Source organism: Cyprinus carpio, unplaced genomic scaffold, assembly GCF_018340385.1.
Source record: "Cyprinus carpio isolate SPL01 unplaced genomic scaffold, ASM1834038v1 S000006514, whole genome shotgun sequence".
Taxonomy (NCBI): Eukaryota; Metazoa; Chordata; class Actinopteri; order Cypriniformes; family Cyprinidae; genus Cyprinus; species Cyprinus carpio.
In genome coordinates, this window is record NW_024879182.1 from 486,335 (window position 1) to 507,327 (window position 20,993).

Sequence of the window (20,993 nt, forward strand, 5' to 3'; positions counted from 1 at the left end):
GTCTATAACAGCCTTGATTCTCCTCTCCAAACACCCAGTCTTCAAATGTTTTTACAGATCACTTCACAATATTGTGACGCAGCGGTCAGTGGGAACATGAGAATTAGACAATGTGTGTGTGTGTGTGTGTGGTCCAGTCATTTTCTGTGTTCACCTGTTGATTTGGATGAGGTGTCAGGATGGGAACATGAGAATTAGACAAGTCCAATTTAATAACTGAACAAGGTCAAGAAGAAGAGGACTAAGTGTTTAATGGATGAGATGTGTTTATCGGTGTTTCTGGAGAAACTTCAGCTGATGTTTTATTGTTTTCGGGGAGGTAGGACATGTCTTGATACCTCCACTTAGGTATCAGCACTTAATCAGCCTTTTTTAGCTACAGTACATGTACATTAAGTGCTTTTGAACTGGACCGGTTGCACCCCCACCTCTTTCATGGGAATACGCAGATATATTAAACTGTATCAGCTTATATCTAGAAAATACCAGACATATTTTATCACACACATCACATCACAGACATTTCATTTGGAGCCAATCAAATGTTAGCAGTAAGGTTAGTGATCTGAGCTAAATGCTTCATCAGAATTGTCTTTAAGGAAAAATCCAGTCTTTGATCTGATGTCAGAATAGCTTTGGCCAGAGGTTGTGTGAACCAGTTTGGGCAACATATTTCCAATCTTATCAACAGCTTCCATGGCTGTACGATTGTGGATTGATTCTATGAATTATAACATTGTCTGTTATATGAGTCATGTTTGCTGACGTCTTTCTAAAACCCTATGGTATGCATGTAAGTTATGCAAGGATGACAAGGTTGAAGTGAATGAAAGGCAGCTTGGTCTACAGTACATGTTTGTCCATACAGTACAAAGAACAAAAAACATTCAGTTCAACACATTCAAGTAATAGACTTCGATTTAATTTAAATGCACACACACACACACAAAAAAAGTCCAGCTCTCTCCTAGATTCACTGCTGATACTGAGACTATTCTTGTTTGTATGTTCCTTCACTGGCATTTTACACATTTAGTTTTCTCCCTTAATACAAATTTGTCCAAACTGATGCTCAATTTTACCGAACTAATGGCTGCTGAAGAATATTTGAATTAAATTCTGCCAAAGTGCGTGCTTGTAAGTGTTCTTTAAATGCATAACGTTAATTACATGAGTAGCCTACACTAATCGTTTTTCCAGCATCTTATAATAATATGCATAAACATTACAATATATCTGCACAAGTCTGAAAATAGTACATGAAAAACGAAATTATTTTACATAACAAAAACATTATAGCTTTTATTCTTCCAATGAAGATACATAGTGCACGGAATAGAGTTCTGTTTTGACAGTCAGAAAGAAACCCCAAAAATGAAGCAGGACAACTTCTCTCTGAGTAACCCAAAAGCAGCTGAAGATCACCAGATTTTCTGCTGAAAACATGCTACAAACACAGATGTGATCCAGTTGAGCCTCTGTTTAAAAGAGAACTGAAGCCACATGAGAAGTGGTCTTAGGCTCGATGGTAAATTCGGAGGAGGAAAAATCCTGTTCAAAATACATATGTATATATTTTGTTACAAATATACCTTTCTTACAGTTATTCAAGGTGAACAAAATGTACCTTTTCATAGAAAGGTCAAAATATGTGAAAAGCGTGTTCAAAAAAATATGAATCATCTTAACACACAGTTGATCCACTTTCTAAACTGTTTTGAGTTTGTCAATCTGTTACCTTGTCTTACAATTCTCTTTTCATTTCAATCCATTCAATAATTTACCTTGAAAACAGAATCTGTTCAGATGTGTTTTTTATTGTGTGACATGACACAAAGTAGGTTATATGCCACTTAGTCATAAAAACATTAACAAGGTGAAAGTGAAAGCTGGACCTGGATGTATAAATACAGGCTGAAATCAGAGATGCTGTCACAGCGTGCCTGCACATCCCAAAGAGAAGAACATTAACAATTCTGTCTGTCTTGTTATTACTCTATATTGAATTGAAGTCACCTTTGTTTTTAATTTACTGTTTAGTGTGAAATTTCCAAAATTCATAAGGAAAAAAGAAAACAGAGAAGGAGATCACAATGGGAGGATCAGAATCAACATCCCAAACTAAAAAATCATCAGCAGGTAAGTCTAATGTTAATATTTTAATGTTAATATATATTCTGCCAAATTTCATAGTTTTTCTTTTAATAAAAGTGTGGTCATTATTCAATGCAGTGCATCCCTAATTAATATTAATTATATATATATATATATATATATATATATATATATATATATATATATATATATTAGAAAATAATATAATCAGAAAATAATTAATCAAGTTCATGTTTTAAACCTGAAAAGTAAGTACATTTTACTTGTGTACTCAGTTGAAATGTGTCGAAATTAGAGCTCACCTCTCCTCAGTTCTTGGTATTTCCTTTTTTTGCTTGTTTTGTAATTAGCATCACCAGTTCCTTGTATTAACCCTCATTTTGTATGAGTAGTTACTTTTACGAAGTCTAAGACTGGTAAATATCTAATCAAGACTGTAATTTTTGAGAAAAAACACATTTAAAATATTCCTTTTGAGTACTGAATTGAGTTGCCATTTCATATCTAACTTTTATTTTTTATTTTTATAAATGATTTCCATCTCTATTAACAGAATTTGATAAATCATGGAGGGAAACACCCTGGGAGTAAGTGGAAAACGATTCTTCTTTAAAAATGAAAAATGATAATCTATCTGTACAAGCAAAAGTGTATTGTCAACATTGCTTTGTAAAAAGGCCCCTTTTTCAACAGCAATAAAGAACTTTTGGAGAAGAACCTCAGGGAACTTAAGCTGAGTGATTCAAAAGTTAAGTACATCAGGATCTTGCTAGCTGGAGAAGTGGGAGCAGGAAAATCCAGCTTCATCAACTCAGTCAATAGTGTTTTTCAAAGAAGAATCACAACAGAAGCTCTTGCTGATTCTGTGTCTGGTACAAGTTTTACAAGAACAGTGAGTATATGAACCCCTATGTTTTAATTTAAAATAAAATTGTTTACTAAATTATGTAAGCTACACACTCTACAAAGAAAGAATGAACCTATTGAGGAAGCACAACTCTATGACATATATAAATAAGAGCAGTCATGGTCAAGGTATATTTGTAGCTATAGCCAACAATACATAGTATGGGTCAAAATTATCGATTTTTCTTTTATGCCAAAAATCATTTGGATATTAAGTTAAGATCATGCTCCATGAAGATATTTTGTAAATTTCCTAACATAAATGTATCAAAACTCCACCGCCAGTTTACCCAATTGTATTTCGGCACCCCGGGTTGCCAGTTGGCAGAAAACACAGTGTATTTCATTTCATTCATCGTCAAGTGCACTCGTTCCTGTTGGTGTTGTTAATCTGGCAACCTGCGTGTGCATCAAGTCTGAGGAGGAGGGGGGTGGGTGAAAGAAACGCTCTCCAATATTTTGAATTTGGACTGCAATACCTAGTTCAACCACTCGGTGTCAATCCTACATACATTACCTTTAAAGGTGATTTTCTCAATATTTAAATTTTTTTGCACCCTCAGATTCCAGATTTTCAAATAGTTGTATATCAGCCGAACAGTTCAGCCCAAATATTAAGATGTGTAAATCTCAATTTAAAAAAAATGATCAGAAATCAGTGGTTAAGTTGTATTTCAACACTGTTCCAGAACAGTTCAGCCCAAATAATCATATGTGTGCTGCGCATTTTGTGGAGGATGAGGACTGTTTCCTGTGAGAGTAGCATACAATGCGTCTGTGCACAAAGGCTGTTTCTATAAAGTGAGGCAGTTCAGGCAACTTTGCAAGGAAAGTCTGGCGCTTCTGACTCATAGCCTGTAAGTAAATGTTTTATATTTAAAGAATTTGGCAATGATGATTCAAACGCGAGTTTTGAGCGCTTGTTGTTTGTCATTTCTCTGATCACAAATGCAGACATGGTTTTATGTTTACAACACAATGCGTAAAAAATAAAAAACAGTATAAGTCATTACAATCAGTAATTATGTGCCCACTAGATGCAATGGTTTGTAACGGGTTTTTATTGGTTTTGTCTCGTCACGCCGGGTCACACAGCATCAAAATATGGTAAGGGGCATAAAATTTCCATCACACGCTCAAGAAATTCAGCCAATCACAACGCACTGGATAGCTGGCCAATCAGAGCACACCTCACTTTTCAGCACGATAAGCTTTGTAAAAATCGGCACGTTTCAGAAAGGTGGGGTATAGTGGAGCAACAATAATGTACATTATGTGGAAAATAAAGTGTTTTTGAACTTTAAACCACAAACACATTTCATTGCACCAATGCAGCAATGTCATATGACCCCTTTAAAAATGAATCCGTAGTAAAGTAAAGCAAACAGTGTTTGGTAACACTTTAGAATACTGTTTCTTACTGCATAACTGATAAGAATTATTGATAAAACTAACAGGTGATTATTCAATAACACTTAACTCACTACTGTTAACTACTAATGAAGATGTGTTAACTAATCAGTACGTAATATAATTTTATGATTGTGTTAAGTAACAGTTAGTTAATCAGTACCTAATATATTCTGTTATACTTCCTGAAGAACTACTATTAATTATCTACTAGTTAAGGTTCAAGAAAAATAACTATGAAATAACTACTACTGGACAGTTATACGCAAATAGTCACTATAATCCTAGCATGGCGGCCGTGTTGTGAGCTCCGAGTAAACTTTGTAGGTTTTTGGGTTTTTTTACTTGTTATTTTGTTGTCCTACGTGTTGGATGTTGTTTATATAACTGTATACTACAGACACACGCTTTTAAACATAGGTTCCTATGTCACAAAATGTAAACCGGACTTTGAGTTCTTGAATGCTGGGGACTTGTTTACAAACACCGCATCAGAGCCCTTTGTCTGGGCCGCATGGTCGCGACCGAGGAAAATACCGCCGGAAAAGGTGGAAGAGAGCCGGCGTCCTTGTCAGACTCAGACATCGTCCCCTCCGACCTCCACTCCCAACCATTTTGCTAGCTAACATTCAGTCACTGGATAACGAAAACTCTGTTAAACTGCCGGCATGTATCTTATACCAACAAGAAACAAGGGACTGCTGCATTATTTGCCTCACAGAATCCTGGATGTCTCCAGACTCAGCCATCGAGCTTACGAGGTTCTCCGTGCACCGCTCGGACAGAACGAAAGAGCTCACAGAGAAAAGCAGAGTTGGTGTTTGTTTCTTTATCAACAACTCTTGGTGTGATGAAAGGAACCTACACTCTATTAAATCCTTCTGCTCCCCTGATCTGGAAATTCATATGCTTCTGTGTCGACCATTCTGGCTACCGATGGAATTTACAGCGGTCAAAATCATAGCTGTTTACATTCCTCCTCAAGCCAACACAGACCAGGCACTCAAGGAACTGTATGGGAATATAAGTGAGCAGTAAACCGCGTACCCAGGTGCGGCGGCAGGAGGATTTTGAACAAAAGCCAACTCTTCAGAACAATATTTTCAACACATCACCATCAACACGCGTGGTGATCGTGCACTGGACCACTGCTACTCTCCTTTCTGAGACACCTACAAATCTCTCCCCCGCCCACTTTTCGGCAAATCGGATCACTCTTCCATTCTGCTCCTGCCTGTTTATAGGCAGAAACTGTAACGGGAAGCACCTGCCCTCAGGACAATTCAATGCTGGTCGGGTTAAGGTTCTGCAAAATTGCTGCAAAATTATCTGATAATTCTTTGTTAATTACTAAAGGCTTCACTAAAATTTCACTTTAGAATAGGCCTACTGTTTCAGCTGTGAAATGCAGAATTATTTGATAATTATTTATTAATTTCTAATTGGTTACCTGTATTTTCACTTTAGAATACTGTTTCAGGTTCTAAGTAATTCTTGAGGAATTATCTAATAATTGTTTATTAATTACTAATGGGTTCCCAATATTTTCACTTTAGAATAGACCTACTGTTTTCAGGTGCAGGGAACCACTTGTTATACATTATATGGGTGTGGCATACTATTATTGTGATTTAATTTGCGTCATGCTCAATGTACGCGGACCCTCGCATACGAATAAAAACCATAATTTAAGAGCAACCAAACTACAAACTTTCCAGTGATGTCTGTGAGATATTCATTCAACAAGATCGCGCATCTGTGCAGCCGCGCGTTCAATCCACTCAGCACGTACTGCTTATCAGCTAGCACACATCCACTATACAGTCGTGAGTATTGAATGTTTAACATTTTATTAATTACTTGCATGTACTTCATAGACATCCTTAATCTCTAATAATTCTGTTCTACTCTGTTGTTCTGTGTTCAGTGTTCTTTTTTCTGGACACAACTCTGTTCACACGCTGTGTGGGTATCGGCTTTTGGTATCAGGGGCATTTTTACGAGTACAAGTACAGAAGCGCAGTGTTGGGCCCGATACCCGTGCATCCCTAAATTAATGGTAATGTGGTATATGCTGAGGAGGCACACATATAGTACTGTATATAAAATATAAAAACTAAGGTAAGTTATAGCAAGGCACTGGAGTGGTGTTGGGGTTCCTATCGGAAGCTAATTTCTTACAAAACACACTCACAAAACAATTCACTACACAGACAAAACCTATATAAAATGTATTGCATTTATTAATATTGCATTTTCATACTACTACTACTACTGCTAATAACATTTATATGAAAGGGTCACAATTCAATGTAATAGTGTATAACTGATGACCGAATACATTAGTTATTTATTTTTCTTGAAACTTAACTAGTAGATAATTAATAGTAGTTCTTCAGGGGGTATGACCGAATACATTAGTTATTGATTAGATAACTGTTACTTAATCAGGTACGTAATACAGTTTTATGATTGTGTTATTTAAAACATCTTCCTTAGTAATTAACAGTAGTGTGTTGTGTTAATGAATCAACTGTTAGTTCTTCAATAATTCTTTATTAGTTATGCAGTAAGTAAGAAGCAGTATTCTAAAGTGTTACCGAGTAATCCTGTGTTTGTGTCTCTCTAATATTTCCTCTTCTCCTACTACAAACCCGATTCCAAAAAAGTTGGGACACTGTACAAATTGTAAGTAAAAAAGGTATGGAATAATTTGCAAATCTCATGAACTTACATTTTATTCACAACAAAATATAGATAACATATCAAATGTTGAAAGTGAGACATTTTGAATGTCAAATGTTGGCTCATTTTGGATTTCATGAGAGCTACACATTCCATAAAAAGTTGGGACAGGTAGCAATAACAGGCTGGAAAAGTAAAATGTACATATAAGGAACAGCTGGGGGACCAATTTGCAACTTATTAGGTCAATTGGCAACATGATTGGGTATTGTTACAACCGGCTCGTAGTTGCAACATTAACAAAAGAGGCAACACAGGCAGGCAAGTAGGAAAAAGAAAAGATTTATTTAACAAAAGATAATCAAATAATCAGTAGTCAGTATATGGACGTCAGTAGTGAAGAATGCATGAGAGAGGACTGGAAGCTGAAGGCCTGCATGAATGATAACGCAAATAACAAAACCACAAAGAGCCGCTCATTCCAGTGCCGTCACATCGGTGCGCGCTCCCGCAGATCCACCGCGCTGGAGCTCTTGTAGGCCCTATGATGAGCTGCAGGTGGAAAGACCACTCCCCCCGCTAACGACATACCTAACAAAAACCAGGCCCAGCAGTAACTGGGACCTAACAGTATAAAAAGAGCCTCTCAGAGTGGCAGTGTCTCTCAGAAATCAACAAGGCCAGAAAACCACAAAGGATGCCCGTGATCTTCGGGCCCTTAGACGGCACTGCATCACATACAGGAAGTTATCATCATCTAGGCCATAAATCATCCATAGATTCAGAGATGACAATCGTGAAGGGACAAGGCCAGAAAAACCATACTGGATCGTGATCTTCCCTTAGACGGCACTGCATCACATACAGGAATGCTACTGTAATGGAAATCACAACATGGGCTCAGGAATACTTCCAGAAAACATTGTCGGTGAACACAATCCACCGTGCCATTCGCCGTTGCCGGCTAAAACTCTATAGGTCAAAAAAGAAGCCAGTTCTTTTTGGAAAACTGGGATGCCATGTCATCCAGACTAAAGAGGACAAGGTTGTTATCACCCATTATCAGTGCTCAGTTCAGAAGCCTGAGAACAACATATACTCGCTGCATGATTGTGTGTGGCATGGGCAGTTTACACATCTGGAAAGGCACCATCAATGCTGAAAGGTATATCCAAGTTCTAGAACAACATATACTCCCATCCAGACGTCGTCTCTTTCAGGGAAGACCTTGCATTTTCCAACATGACAATGCCAGACCACATACTGCATCAATTACAACATCATGGCTGCGTAGAAGAAGGATCCGGGTACTGATATGGCCAGCCTGCAGTCCAGATCTTTCACCCATAGAAAACATTTGGCAAATCATAAAAAGGAAGATGCGACAAAGAAGACCTAAGACAGTTGAGCAACTAGAAGCCTGTATTAGACAAGAATGGGACAACATTCCTATTCCTAAACTTGAGAAACTTGTCTCCTCAGTCCCCAGACGTTTGCAGACTGTTATAAAAAGAAGAGGGGATGCCACACAGTGGTAAACATGGCCTTGTCCCAACTTTTTTGAGATGTGTTGATGCCATGAAAATTAAAATCAACTTATTTTTCCCTTAAAATGATACATTTGATATCTCATCTATGTTGTATTCTGAATAAAATATTGAAATTTGAAACTTCCACATCATTGCATTCTGTTTTTATTCACAATTTGTACAGTGCCACTACTTTTTTGGAATCTGGTTTGTACTTGCACAAATCAGTGGGTGGGGCTATAGAAGCAGTGATGTAGAATTGGTGGGCGGGGCTAAAGAGGCAGCAACGTAGAATCGGTGGGCTAATGAGGCAGTATTGGAAAATTGGTGGGTGGGGCTAAAGAGGCAATGATGTTGAGGCGATGTCTTCTTCAAAAATTTGTCATTTTCTGAGCCTGGTTTCAATAAATGCTGTTTTTAAATTAATAAGAACGTTTTGAGTTTTGAAACTTACAGAATGTTTTTATAGTATATTTGATTTCTTATTTCATGACCCATTTAAAATGAATGAATTACTTAAGTGTGCATCTGGATTCATGCCAACCAATCCCTATATGACAGCTAGGAGCTTCTACACCAGGGTTCCTCAATAGGCGGCCCGTGGGCCACACCCTGGCCGCGAGAAAAAAAAGTTTGGCCCGCGCTAATTTCAAATAATGTGGCATGAAAAATAAAACGCAGCATTAGAAAGGGACATTAACTTACACTGTGTCTACACCAGACGCGAGAGTTGAAGCGCAACGCAACAAAATACAATAGAATTTATTAGATTAGATTCAACTTTATTATCACTGCACATGTAAGGTACAAGGCAACGAAATGCAGTTAGCATCTAACCAGAAGTGCAATAAGCAGTAAGTACAGAATATACAAGGTCTACAATATGTACAATAACTATACAGATAAGTATTATGGACATAATTTACAGATTTTAAATTTAAATACTATCAGCATGATACTATGAACATACTATACAGATGTGCCTCCCGGAGGACAGGAGGTTAAACAGTCCATGGTCAGGGTGAGAGGAGTCCTTAAGAATGCTGCGAGCTCGACGTAGACAGCGTTTCCTCTGGATGTCCTCAATAGCAGGAAGTGGTGTCCCTGTGATGCGTTGGGCAGTTTTCACCACCCTCTGCAGTGCTTTGTGGTCAGCCACAGAGCAGTTTCCATACCAGACTGTAATACAACTGGTCAGGATGCTCTCGATCACACACCGGTAAAAGTTCACCACTATGGCTGAAGAAAGTTGGTTCTTCTTCTAGTGTCCTGAGGAAGAAGAGGCGTTGGTGAGCCTTCTTGACCAGGCTGGAGGTGTTTGTGGTCCAGGACAGGTCCTCAGAGATGGTGGTTCCCAGGAACTTGAAGCTGGAGACACGTTCAACAACCATCCCGTTAATGTGGATGGGGTCATGCGTGCTTCCTTTCTTCTTCCTGAAGTCCACAATGAGCTCCTTTGTCTTGCTGGTGTTAAGGAGCAGGTTATTGTCAGTGCACCATGTGGCCAGGTACTTTACCTCTTCCCTGTAGGCAGTCTCATCGTTGTCACTGATGAGGCCAATCACCGTGGGGTCGTCTGCAAACTTAATGATGGAGTTGGATCCATGCACAGGCTTGCAGTCATGGGTGTAGAGGGAGTAGAGGAATAGACTCAGCACACAGCCCTGTGGTACGCCGGTGTTAAGTGTGATGGTGGTGGAGTGGGTGTGGCCTGACCTAACATGCTGAGGTCTGTTGGTCAGAAAGTCCATGATCCAGTTGCAGAGGGAGGTGTTAATGTCCAGGTATCCAAGTTTTGTGGTCAGCTTGGAGGGAATGACGGTGTTAAATGCTGAACTGAAGTCAACAAACAACATCCTAACATATGTGTTATTATTGTCCAAGTGTGTGAGTGCAGAGTGCAGCACTGTGCATACTGCATCCTCTGTGCTCCTATTTCTGCAGTAGGCAAATTGATGTGGGTCCAGTGTGGGTGGGAGGCAGTCTTTGAGGTGTGCTAGGACCAATCGCTCAAAGCACTTCATAATGATGGGTGTGAGTGCTACGGGGCGATAGTCATTCAGGCACATTGGGGAGGAGTGTTTCCGTACTGGCACAATGGATGTGGACTTAAAACATGTTGGCACAGTTGCTTGGGTGAGGGACAGGTTGAAAATGTCTGTGAAGACCCATGCAAGCTGCTCTGCACATGCCCTAAGCACATGACCAGGAATGCCGTCCAGGCCAGCAGCCTTGCGTGCGTTGATCCGGCTCAATGCAGTGTGGACATCTGTGGAGGTGAGTTTGTCGGGTTGGTGATCTGCTGAGTGTGTGGTTTTGGTGGCCGTCTCCTTGCTGTCGCTGTTGAAGCGAGCATAAAAGTCATTTAGCTCGTTAAGGAAGGAGACGTCCGTGACCGTTGGAGTGGAGTTACTTGACTTGTAGTCACTGATGACCTGGATGCCCTGCCACATGCGTCGGGGGTCAGAGTTGGAAAAGTGTTCCTCTACCTTCAGCTTGTAGCAGTACTTGGCCTTTTTTATGCCCCTTTTCAGGTTAGCCCTGGATTTACTGTAGGCCTGAGCGTCATCTGACCTGAAGGCAGTGTTGCGGGCTTTCAGCAGATGTCGCACCTCCTTGTTCATCCATGGCTTCTGATTAGGGTGCGTTGTTATCTGTTTTTCAGTTGTAACACTGTCAATGGTGGTGTTGATGTGATTCAGTACAGAGGAGGTATAGATGTCGATGTCCATGTGAGAGCCACAGGCAGCCTGAGAAGCAAACATACTCCAGTCAGTGTGTTGAAACCTATCCTGAAGTAAAGAGTCTGCTCCAGTTGGCCACACTTTGATGGTCCTCACTGATGGCTTCACATGGTTGATGAGGGGTGAATACTTGGGGGTGAGAAACAAAGAAAGGTGAATCAGACTGTCCGAGGTGGGGGAGGGGGGTCGCAATGTAAGCTCCATCAATGTTTGTGTAAACATGATCCAAAGTTTTGTCTCCTCTGGTGTGGCAGGAAACATGCTGGTGAAATTTGGGGAGCACTGTCTTTAATTTGCAGTGATTAAAATCACCCGCGACAAATAAAAGCAGCCTTCCGGTGAGCAGTCTTTTGTTTACTAATGGCTGCATGAAGTTCGTTCAAAGCAAGCTTGGCATTAGCATCTGGTGGAATATAGACTGCAGTTATAATGGTGGAAGTGAACCTCCCGCGGCAGATAAAAAAGGTCTACATTTAACCATGAGAAACTCTAGGTTAGCTGAGCAGTGTCTCCCAACAATGAAAGTGTTCGTACACCAAGCTTTGTTTACATAAATGCACAATCCACCACCTCTTGTTTTGCCGGAGTCATCTGTCGTTCTATCCGCCCGGAGCGTGTAGCGTCCGGCTAGCTCAATAGCATTATCGGGTACATCGCTGTGTAGCCATGTTTCTGTGAAAACCATGACATTGCAGTCCAAAAGTCTCTTACTGTGGGTGATGCGAAGTCGTAACTCATCCATTTTGTTCACCAGTGACCGCACATTAGCGAGGAAAATGCTCGGTAAAGAGAGCCGGAGCGGTGTTAGCTTTAGCTTAGCTCTTAGACCTCCGCGCTTCCCCCGCCTTTGTTTATGATCTCAACGCTGCCTGCGAGCACTTCCACCCGGCCGGGTAGAGTGCGTAGCCTCGGGTGTTCTGGCGATCTCAGGGATGAGTCAAAGATTGGTGATAAAACTGTTGGAAAAGTCCTCACCTACAACCAAAATATAATTCACTTTGTAATAAAATAAACAAAAGCTGTTCAGTACGAACAGACCCGAGATGAGCAGGAAAAATTGCAAAAACTGGAGAGACGCTGAGCCTCGCGATGTGTACGCGCCGCCATCTTGGTCAATAATCAGTGATTATAATATATATTATTATATTATATATTATTATATATTAATATATATATATTATTATAATCAGTAATGCTGTCTACGCTGGATGCAGCGCAGCGTGACAAATCCCAGACAGAAAACTACTGACTCGTTCGATGTATTTATGGCGTGCTGACACAAAATTCAAATGATTTGCACTGCTTTGTCACATCCAGTGTAGATATACGATGTGACAGAAAAAACATTGCGAGTGTTAATTAAAGAAAAGTGGACACTGAAAATAGATGATTCAAATGTGAATAGACTGAACAGTTTTGAGTGAGTGAGTGATACCATCTTTGTTATGGATCCTGGTTCGCAGTGAGTTCACAGTTTTAACGTAAGTTTGCTTTAGTAATTTATTTTCAAGATCTGAGGTAAAATATCTATTGTTGCTTTCACTATGGCTATAAAGATGCAAATAATATTCAAACTCACATTAGACACTTTTAACATTGAATAAAGCACATAATCATTATCTGAGAGTATCAGTGTCATATTTTATGTTGTTCCTGCCGCAACTGCAGAAAATAGAAATCTATTTTAGAAATGGTTTTTGTGTCGCTTATTGTCACGTGTCGCAGGTGGTTAGAACGAAAACTACATGGAAAAGATACTTTTTATCGCGTCGCGTCACATCTGGTTGGGACACACGGTGTTACAGTTTGATCCCCCTCAAATAAATCTAAGTAAAAGAATACTTATCTTATGATCATCTTTTGATTATTTTAACAAAAGCAAAAATATAATAATTGTAATAATATATATATATATATATATATATATATATATATATATATATATACACACACACACACCTATTTATTTATATATATATATATATATATATATATATATATATATATATATATATATATATATATATATATATATACAGTACAGGTCAAAAGTTTGGAAACATTACTATTTTTAATGTTTTTGAAAGAAGTCTCTTCTGCTCATCAAGCCTGCATTTATTTGATCAAAAATACAGAAAAAAACAGAAATATTGTGGAATATTATTACAACTTAAAATAATAGTTTTCTATTTTAATATACTTTAAAAAAATAATTTATTCCTGTGATGCAAAGCTGAATTTTCAGCATCATTACTCCAGCCTTCAGTGTCACATGTAACATCCAGTCTATCACATGATCATTTAGAAATCATTCTAATATTCTGATTTATTATGAGTGTTGGAAAACAGTTCTGCTGTCTAATATATTTGATGAATAAAATGTAAAAAAAAAACTGCATTTATTCAAAATAAAAAAAATTCTAATATATATTCTAATAATATATTTTCTTTACTTTCACTTTTTATCAATTTAACACATCCTTGCTGAATAAAAGTATTGATTTTATTTAAAAAAAAAAAAGAAAGAAAAAAAAATTACTGACCCCAAATTACTGACCAGTAGTGTATATTGTTATTACAAAATATTTATATTTTAAAAACATAGATTTTTTTTTTTTATTTTACTTTTTATTCATCAAAGTATCCTAAAAAAGTATCACATGTTCTGAAAAAATGTTAAGCAGCAGAACTGTTTCCAACTTTGATAATAAATCATCATATTAGAATGATTTCTAAAGGATCACGTGATAATGATCCTAAAAATTCAGCTTTGCATCACAAAAATAAATGATAATTTAAAGTATAATAAAAATTTAAAAACAATTATTTTAAATTGTAATAATATATCACAATATTATGTTTTTTTTCTGTATTTTTGATCAAATAAATGCAGGCTTGATGAGCAGAAGAAACTTCTTTCAAAAACATTAAAAATAGTAATGTTTCCAAACTTTTGACCTGTACTGTGTGTGTATATTTATATACAATCCAAACAATCCAAATGTCTGATTTTACATGCTGGTTGCTTTTGTATATGTCTATATCAAATACATTTGAAATACCCAAGTTGTTTAATTTATCTTTATACTTCTGCATTTATTTACAGTACAGAACTTATTACATAAGAAATGGACAATCACTTCTGCCTTTTGTCTTCAATGACATCATGGGCTTAGAATCCGGAGAATCAAATGGTGCACATCAAGAAGACATCGCCAAAGCTCTTGAGGGTCTCCTTAAGGAAGGACACAATGTGAGGAGGAAACTTTTGCCTGTTAATTTACTCAGCTTTAAAGTGGCTTTGTGAAGTTATTTCAGTGTTATTCAAACAATGCATTGACATCACAGAATTATAACATAATTTATACTTTCCTCTCGCCTCTTTGTTTTTCTCTTTTATTTTTACATTCAGTTCAATCCCACTGATTCTGGTAAAAATGACGACTGCAAAAGTGAAACAAGCCTTGAGGATCTGACATACTGTCTGGTCTACGTCATAGCAGCTGACAAAGTATCAATGATGGATGATGATGTCTTCAGAAAGATGAGATATATTAGACAGAAGGCCAGCAGTCTGGGTGAGTATCAGCAATACATTTTAATAATCTGTTAAAATAACCACATGATAAATGAGACTCACTAAAAGAAGACTCACTAATAAGTTTTTTTGTAGGATTTCAAAAACAATAATACATTTTTAAAAATCAAATATTTAAATATTCAACTTTATTTGGCTCTTTCAAAGTTTTTGAAACTTTCTTCATGCCACACACATCTAGAAAAATGATGTAGAATGCAAAATCACATAATAAACAGGGTTCCTCACAGGGTTCACAGGAACCACACAGGGTGTTAATTAGTTTTCACCGAGGGCCGAATTCTGCCAACAATACCAATACTTTCCAAGATGGCGGCGCATCCACACGCAGCGGCTTCTCTCTGTCCCGACAGAACGGTGTTTTCGTGTTTTTTGTCTTGTGAGTCGCAGTGTTTTTGTACGTCGTCATCGCGTCTACCTGTCTTTAGGTAGGAAGCAGAAGAGGGGTAAGCGTGGAGGTATCCGGGCTAGGCTAACGGCTAACCCACACAAGCCATCTATCCCCACCATCGTACTGGCTAACGTATGCTCTTTGGACAATAATCTGGACTACATCCGATTACTACGCTCAACTCAAAGGACTGTAAGAGACTGTTGTGTTTTTGTGTTCACGGAAACATGGCTCAGCAACAGCGTTCCGGACTGCGCCATTCAGCTCGACCAGCTGACGTGCTATCGAGCAGACAGAGCTCTCGTCGCGGGAGGAAAAACCCGTGGCGGCGGGCTTTGTGTTTACATCAATGACGCGTGGTGCCGCGATGCTGTTGTGATCTGCAAACACTGCTCACCCCCTGGTGGAGTTTATGATTATTAAGTGCCGGCCGTTCTATCTGCCGAGGGAATATACTGCCATACTGCTCGTTTCGGTTTACATTCCTCCGAACAACAACAACTGCAACAGGAACGATGCACTAAATGAACTGTACCAGCACATCAGTGAGCAGCAGACAGCACACCCTGATGCTTTTCTCACCATAGCTGGGGATTTCAACCATGCTGACTTAAAGAGTGTGTTTCCAAAAATATGCTCTTCAAGACTGCTTTGATACAACTGACTGGAATATGTTTAAGCAGGCTGCCACACAATAACACCACTGACCTCCAGCAGTACTCAGAGACTGTCACTGCCAACATCAAAAGGTGTATTGAGGATGTAACAGTCACAAAAACCATCACTGTCCGGGCTAACCGGAAGCCGTGGATGACAGGGGATTCAGAGCTGGAGATGAGGTGGGCCTGAGAACAGCCAGGGCCAACCTATCCCGAGGCAACAGAGAGGCTAAGAGACAGTACTCCAGGAGGATAGCCCATCAGTTCAGCGGCAGCAGAGACACTCAGAGCCTGTGGCAGGGGATACAGACCATTACGGACTACAAGCCCCCACCACGGACCTGTGACAGCAACATCTCTCTGCTGAACGAGCTGAACACCTTCTTCCGCTCGCTTTGAGGCACAAAACAGCTCCACTGTACAGAAGACTCCACCTCCTCCCAGTGACCAGGTGATGATGCTGACCCCGGACAGTGTGAGGAGATCCTTCAGCAGGATCAACGCACGCAAAGCTCTGGGTCCTGACAACATCTTCATTAAGTTTGCGGATGACACGACTGTGACTGATGTCTTCACAGACATTTTCACTTAGTCAGGCTGTTGTTCCCACATGTTTCAAAACTACCACCATCATTCCAGTCCTGAAGAACCCATCTCCATCCTGCTTCAATGACTACCGTCCTGTTGCACTTACTCCCATCCTCATGAAGTGCTTCAAACGGCTAGTCATGCACCACATCAAGTCTGCCCTCCCCCCCTCCCTGGACCCATTCCAGTTTGCATATCGGTCCAACCGGTCGACCGATGATGCCATCTCAACTACCCTCCACTCAGCACTCACACATATAGAGAAAAAAGACTCATATGTCAGAATGCTGTTCATAGACTTCAGTTCAGCATTCAGCACTATCATCCCTCAACAGCTCATTCACAAACTGGTCGAGCTGGGGCTCAACACTTTGCTGTGCAACTGGCTGTTGGACTTTCTGACTGGAAGACCTCAGGCAGTACGTGTCGGCAGCAACACATCCAGCACCATCACACTGAACACTGGGGCCCCCCAAGGATGTGTGCTGAGCCCCCTCCTCTTCACTCTGCTGACCCACGACTGCACACCGTCACACAACTCCAACCTCTTCATTAAGTTTGCGGATGACACGACTGTGGTGGGTCTCATTAGCAACAGAGATGAGATAAAACTACAGGAGCGAGGTGAGCCGCCTGGCCAGGTGGTGCAGTGACAACAGTCTCTCTCTGAACGTGGAGAAGACGAATGGGTGTGCACATCACAGAGGACCTCTCCTGGACCGACAACACCGCAGCACTGGCCAGTGAGCAGCACCAAGTTCCTGGGTGTGCACATCACAGAGGAACTCTCCTGGACCGACAACACCGCAGCACTGGCCAAGAAATCACAGCAGCGTCTCTACTTCCTCCTCAAACTGAGGAGAGCCAGAGCCCCACCCCCCATCATGTACACCTTCTACAGAGGCACCATCGAGAGCATTCTGACCAGCTGCATCACTGTGTGGTATGGCGCCTGCAACGCGTCCTGCTGGAAGACTCTGCAACGCATAGTGAGAGCAGCTGAGAAGATCATTGGTGTCTCTCCCCTCTCCCTCCAGGAAATTTACAGAACCTGTCTCACTCGCAAAGCCCTCTGCATCGCAGGTGATCCCACTCACCCATCACACAGCTTCTTCAGTCTGCTGCCATCAGGGAGGAGACTTGCGGAGTCTCCAGGCCAGGACCAGCAGACTGAAGGACAGCTTCATCCATCAGGCTGTCAGGAAGCTGAACTCGCTCCCGAACCTGCCCCCCCGTCCCTCTTCTGCCCCAGGCACCACTGAACTATGAACCCCCCCCCCCCCCCCCCCCCCCCCAGATCCCACATCCCCAGGTCCTTCCACCCCCCACCACTAACATTTGAAGACATGCACCAGTCACTTTGTGCAGCATTGGTCTGCTCACTACCTCATTCACCATGGAACTGACGTCATTCTACCACCTCATCAGTCAGTTTAAATAAAATAACTGCTCTTGAGCCCTTTGTCACTTTAATCAGACTGAATAAGCTTTTTTTATGCACTAAAAATCTTTTTATCTGCACTGTTTGTTCACTGGTTTGCACTCTATCTGCCATGTGCCTTTCGCTTCTTTATTTAACTTTATTTTTATTTTTTATTATGTCTTTTTAAATTCCCTTATTGTATAGTTATATCTTATATTTTATATTTGATCTAGATTTTTAGGCTCTACTGTTGCACCGGGGGTCTGAGAGTAACACAATTTTGATTCTCTGTATGTATGTACTGTACATGTGGAAGAATTGACAATAAAGCAGACTTGACTTGACTTAATCAATATTTAAATTTATGATTCCATTTAACAGAAATTCCTCAGGCAGTCATCATGACAAGGGTGGATGAGGCATGTCCACTAGTGGGAAAAAACCTACAAAAAATCTACACTAGCAAGAAGATAAAAGAGAAGGTATTACAGGTCCTCTCTGTTCTCAGATAGAGAATGTGGGGTCAGATCTCTGGCATCACCCCTGCAGATTTGTCTAACAGTATAGGGCTTTACAACATAATAATAATACATGCATTATTTAAATTATTTTCTGCAAATCATTAGTATAGCTAGTCCCAAAAAATGATGATTGAGTTTTAATAACTGAAGCTGCTCTTTGCACTGACACACAAGTAGATTTATAACATGTCACAAACATAAATATGTTTAAGAGCATATTCTTTTATATATATCACAACCCCCAGAAATACTCAGCCTGTGTTCTTCATTCTCCAGATGCAGGAGTGCTCTAATTCAGTTGGTGTCCCTATGAGCCACATCTTCCCTGTGAAGAACTACCACGAGGAGATTGATACACAAAATGACATGGATGTGCTGATCCTGAGGGCTCTCACACAGATTGTGCAAATTGCAGATGATCTGCTGAACAGAAGAAAAAGTGATTCTGAAAAATGTTAATCTGAATCTAACACAGTAGAGAAAGCATAGCCAATTATGGGAATATGTATTAATTAATTCTCCTTCTTCTCATGCTGTGGAACGTATAACTGTAGCTTTATACTCAAGGCTGAACTGCCTCCTATGTTTCTGGTAAGAACTGATAAACCAGTATATGGTGCACCAGGAACTGGGACGCATGCCAACGCTTGAGCAGACAGGGAGGGTGATATATGTACTTGGGATGTCTGTGTTCTCAGCCACTTCTTCTCTTCTCATGCACCACTTCTCATCTGGCACTTGACTAGTAAGTGACATTAATAAAAGTCTCTTCATTTCCACCTTGGACTCCCTGTCTCTTCATTCATGATCCAACACAATCTTTACTTGATCAGACTCATATCCTTCTCTGCAGATATTGTTGCTTCTGGTTTGTGCATTGTAAATCACAGAAAGTCTACAAAATATATTGTCTCCCAAAAACTCTGGTGTTTTTGTCACGTCTGTAACGCATGTGTATTTCCCAAATCTAAAATAGCCTATAAAACATGTTCATAGACGGATACTTTACTGATGTCTGGATTCTTTGGGATTTAGAAAAACATGAAGAGATGGTTCAATAAATTGGTAATGAATAGGCTACATTCTGTGAGAATTTATATTTCACACTCTAAAAAAATATTGTATGGATGCAACAAAATAAAATTCACACAACAGTTTGAATCTTTTTTTTTTTTTTTTTTTTTGAGTTAAGGAAACTTAATCTGAAATTAAGTTATAATTACTAATAAACTATATTGCTATACAATAGTCAACATTTGTAATGGATCAAAACCTTTCTTCAAAGTTGTACTAAATCCACAATGACGAGGCATTTGTCCCACTTTGCCAAAACCTGCTCTGCAAGTTTGAAACCCTCATAAGACACTTTCCATATGCAAGAGCAAGAGATTAACACCATTATTTTTCAACCCCCACAATCTAGACAAAACTACCCCAAACCCCAACCCCCTCCAGATGAACTGAATTCGGTCTGTTTTTTGGCTGTGAGGAACTGTGTTTTGTTATGCTACTGAGTTAAAATATGCTGTCTGCACTCACAGCAGCCGTACTCTTTTTATTCATTATTTTCTCGCAGCCCATATTATTATTTTCCAATGAATATGTGCGCATGAGGCACCAGCGCGATCAAACAGCTGAAACAGATAATTCTCAATTTTTGGTCACACAGTAAAGGCCTAACTCGAAAATCCAAAGTGGTAGCAGTTTGAAAAATCAAGAATAATAACAGAGTTAATAAGAATTATTTCTAAATGCTGGACCATTCAGAATGAACCGAAGAATGAACCAAGAATGAACCTTTTTTTTTTAACCAAGAATGAACCGAAATGAAAATATTTTTATATATATATATGTATATATGTATACATGTGTATATATATATAGGCCTATTATGTAATGACTGTTTAATAACAATAGCATGCAATAAGCACCTTTGTGTAAAGGTCTTTGTTTTAATTTTTGATGCATAGACTGTAGCCTAAGACTATTCGTTCTGGTTTCTGGCTGCATGCAACGGTGTTTTGTTATGCAAGCTGAACTGAATTCGGTCTGTTTTTTGGTTGTGAGGAACGGTGTGTTGTCATGTTACTGGGTTGAAACATGCCTGCACTCACAGCAGCCGTCCTCTTTTTATTCATTATTTTCTTGCAGTGCATATTATTATTTTCACAGACTTTGCGAAAATCATTGTTATTTGCAACCGAACATCTCAAAACGCTTTTTTTTTTAATGAACAATTCCTGTATAATATGGGACAGCAACCTTTATATCAAACATTTTGAAATCGTCCACAGCTGAGCAACGCGAGAGGCAGGTTCTGCACAGAGCGTGTGAAGTTAATGTGATGCACAAAGTCATTTTCAGATGCAATGAAAAAAAAAAGGATAAAAACATACACGAAACTTGTAAATAGTTTAACAGATT

The 20,993-nt window shown here is 39.6% G+C and overlaps 1 protein-coding gene across 1 annotated transcript; it reads left to right on the forward strand.

Annotated features, from left to right (window-relative positions):
• The first annotated feature begins 1,935 nt into the window (after positions 1 to 1,935).
• Positions 1,936 to 19,348, forward strand: LOC109075697 (interferon-induced protein 44-like). The gene is made up of 7 exons (XM_042754423.1): positions 1,936 to 2,139; positions 2,669 to 2,702; positions 2,809 to 3,007; positions 14,496 to 14,642; positions 14,802 to 14,967; positions 18,430 to 18,530; positions 18,846 to 19,348. The coding sequence occupies exons 1-7, from the start codon at positions 2,094 to 2,096 to the stop codon at positions 19,026 to 19,028; spliced, it is 876 nt and encodes a 291-aa protein (XP_042610357.1). The 5' UTR covers positions 1,936 to 2,093; the 3' UTR covers positions 19,029 to 19,348.
• The last annotated feature ends 1,645 nt before the right edge of the window (positions 19,349 to 20,993 follow it).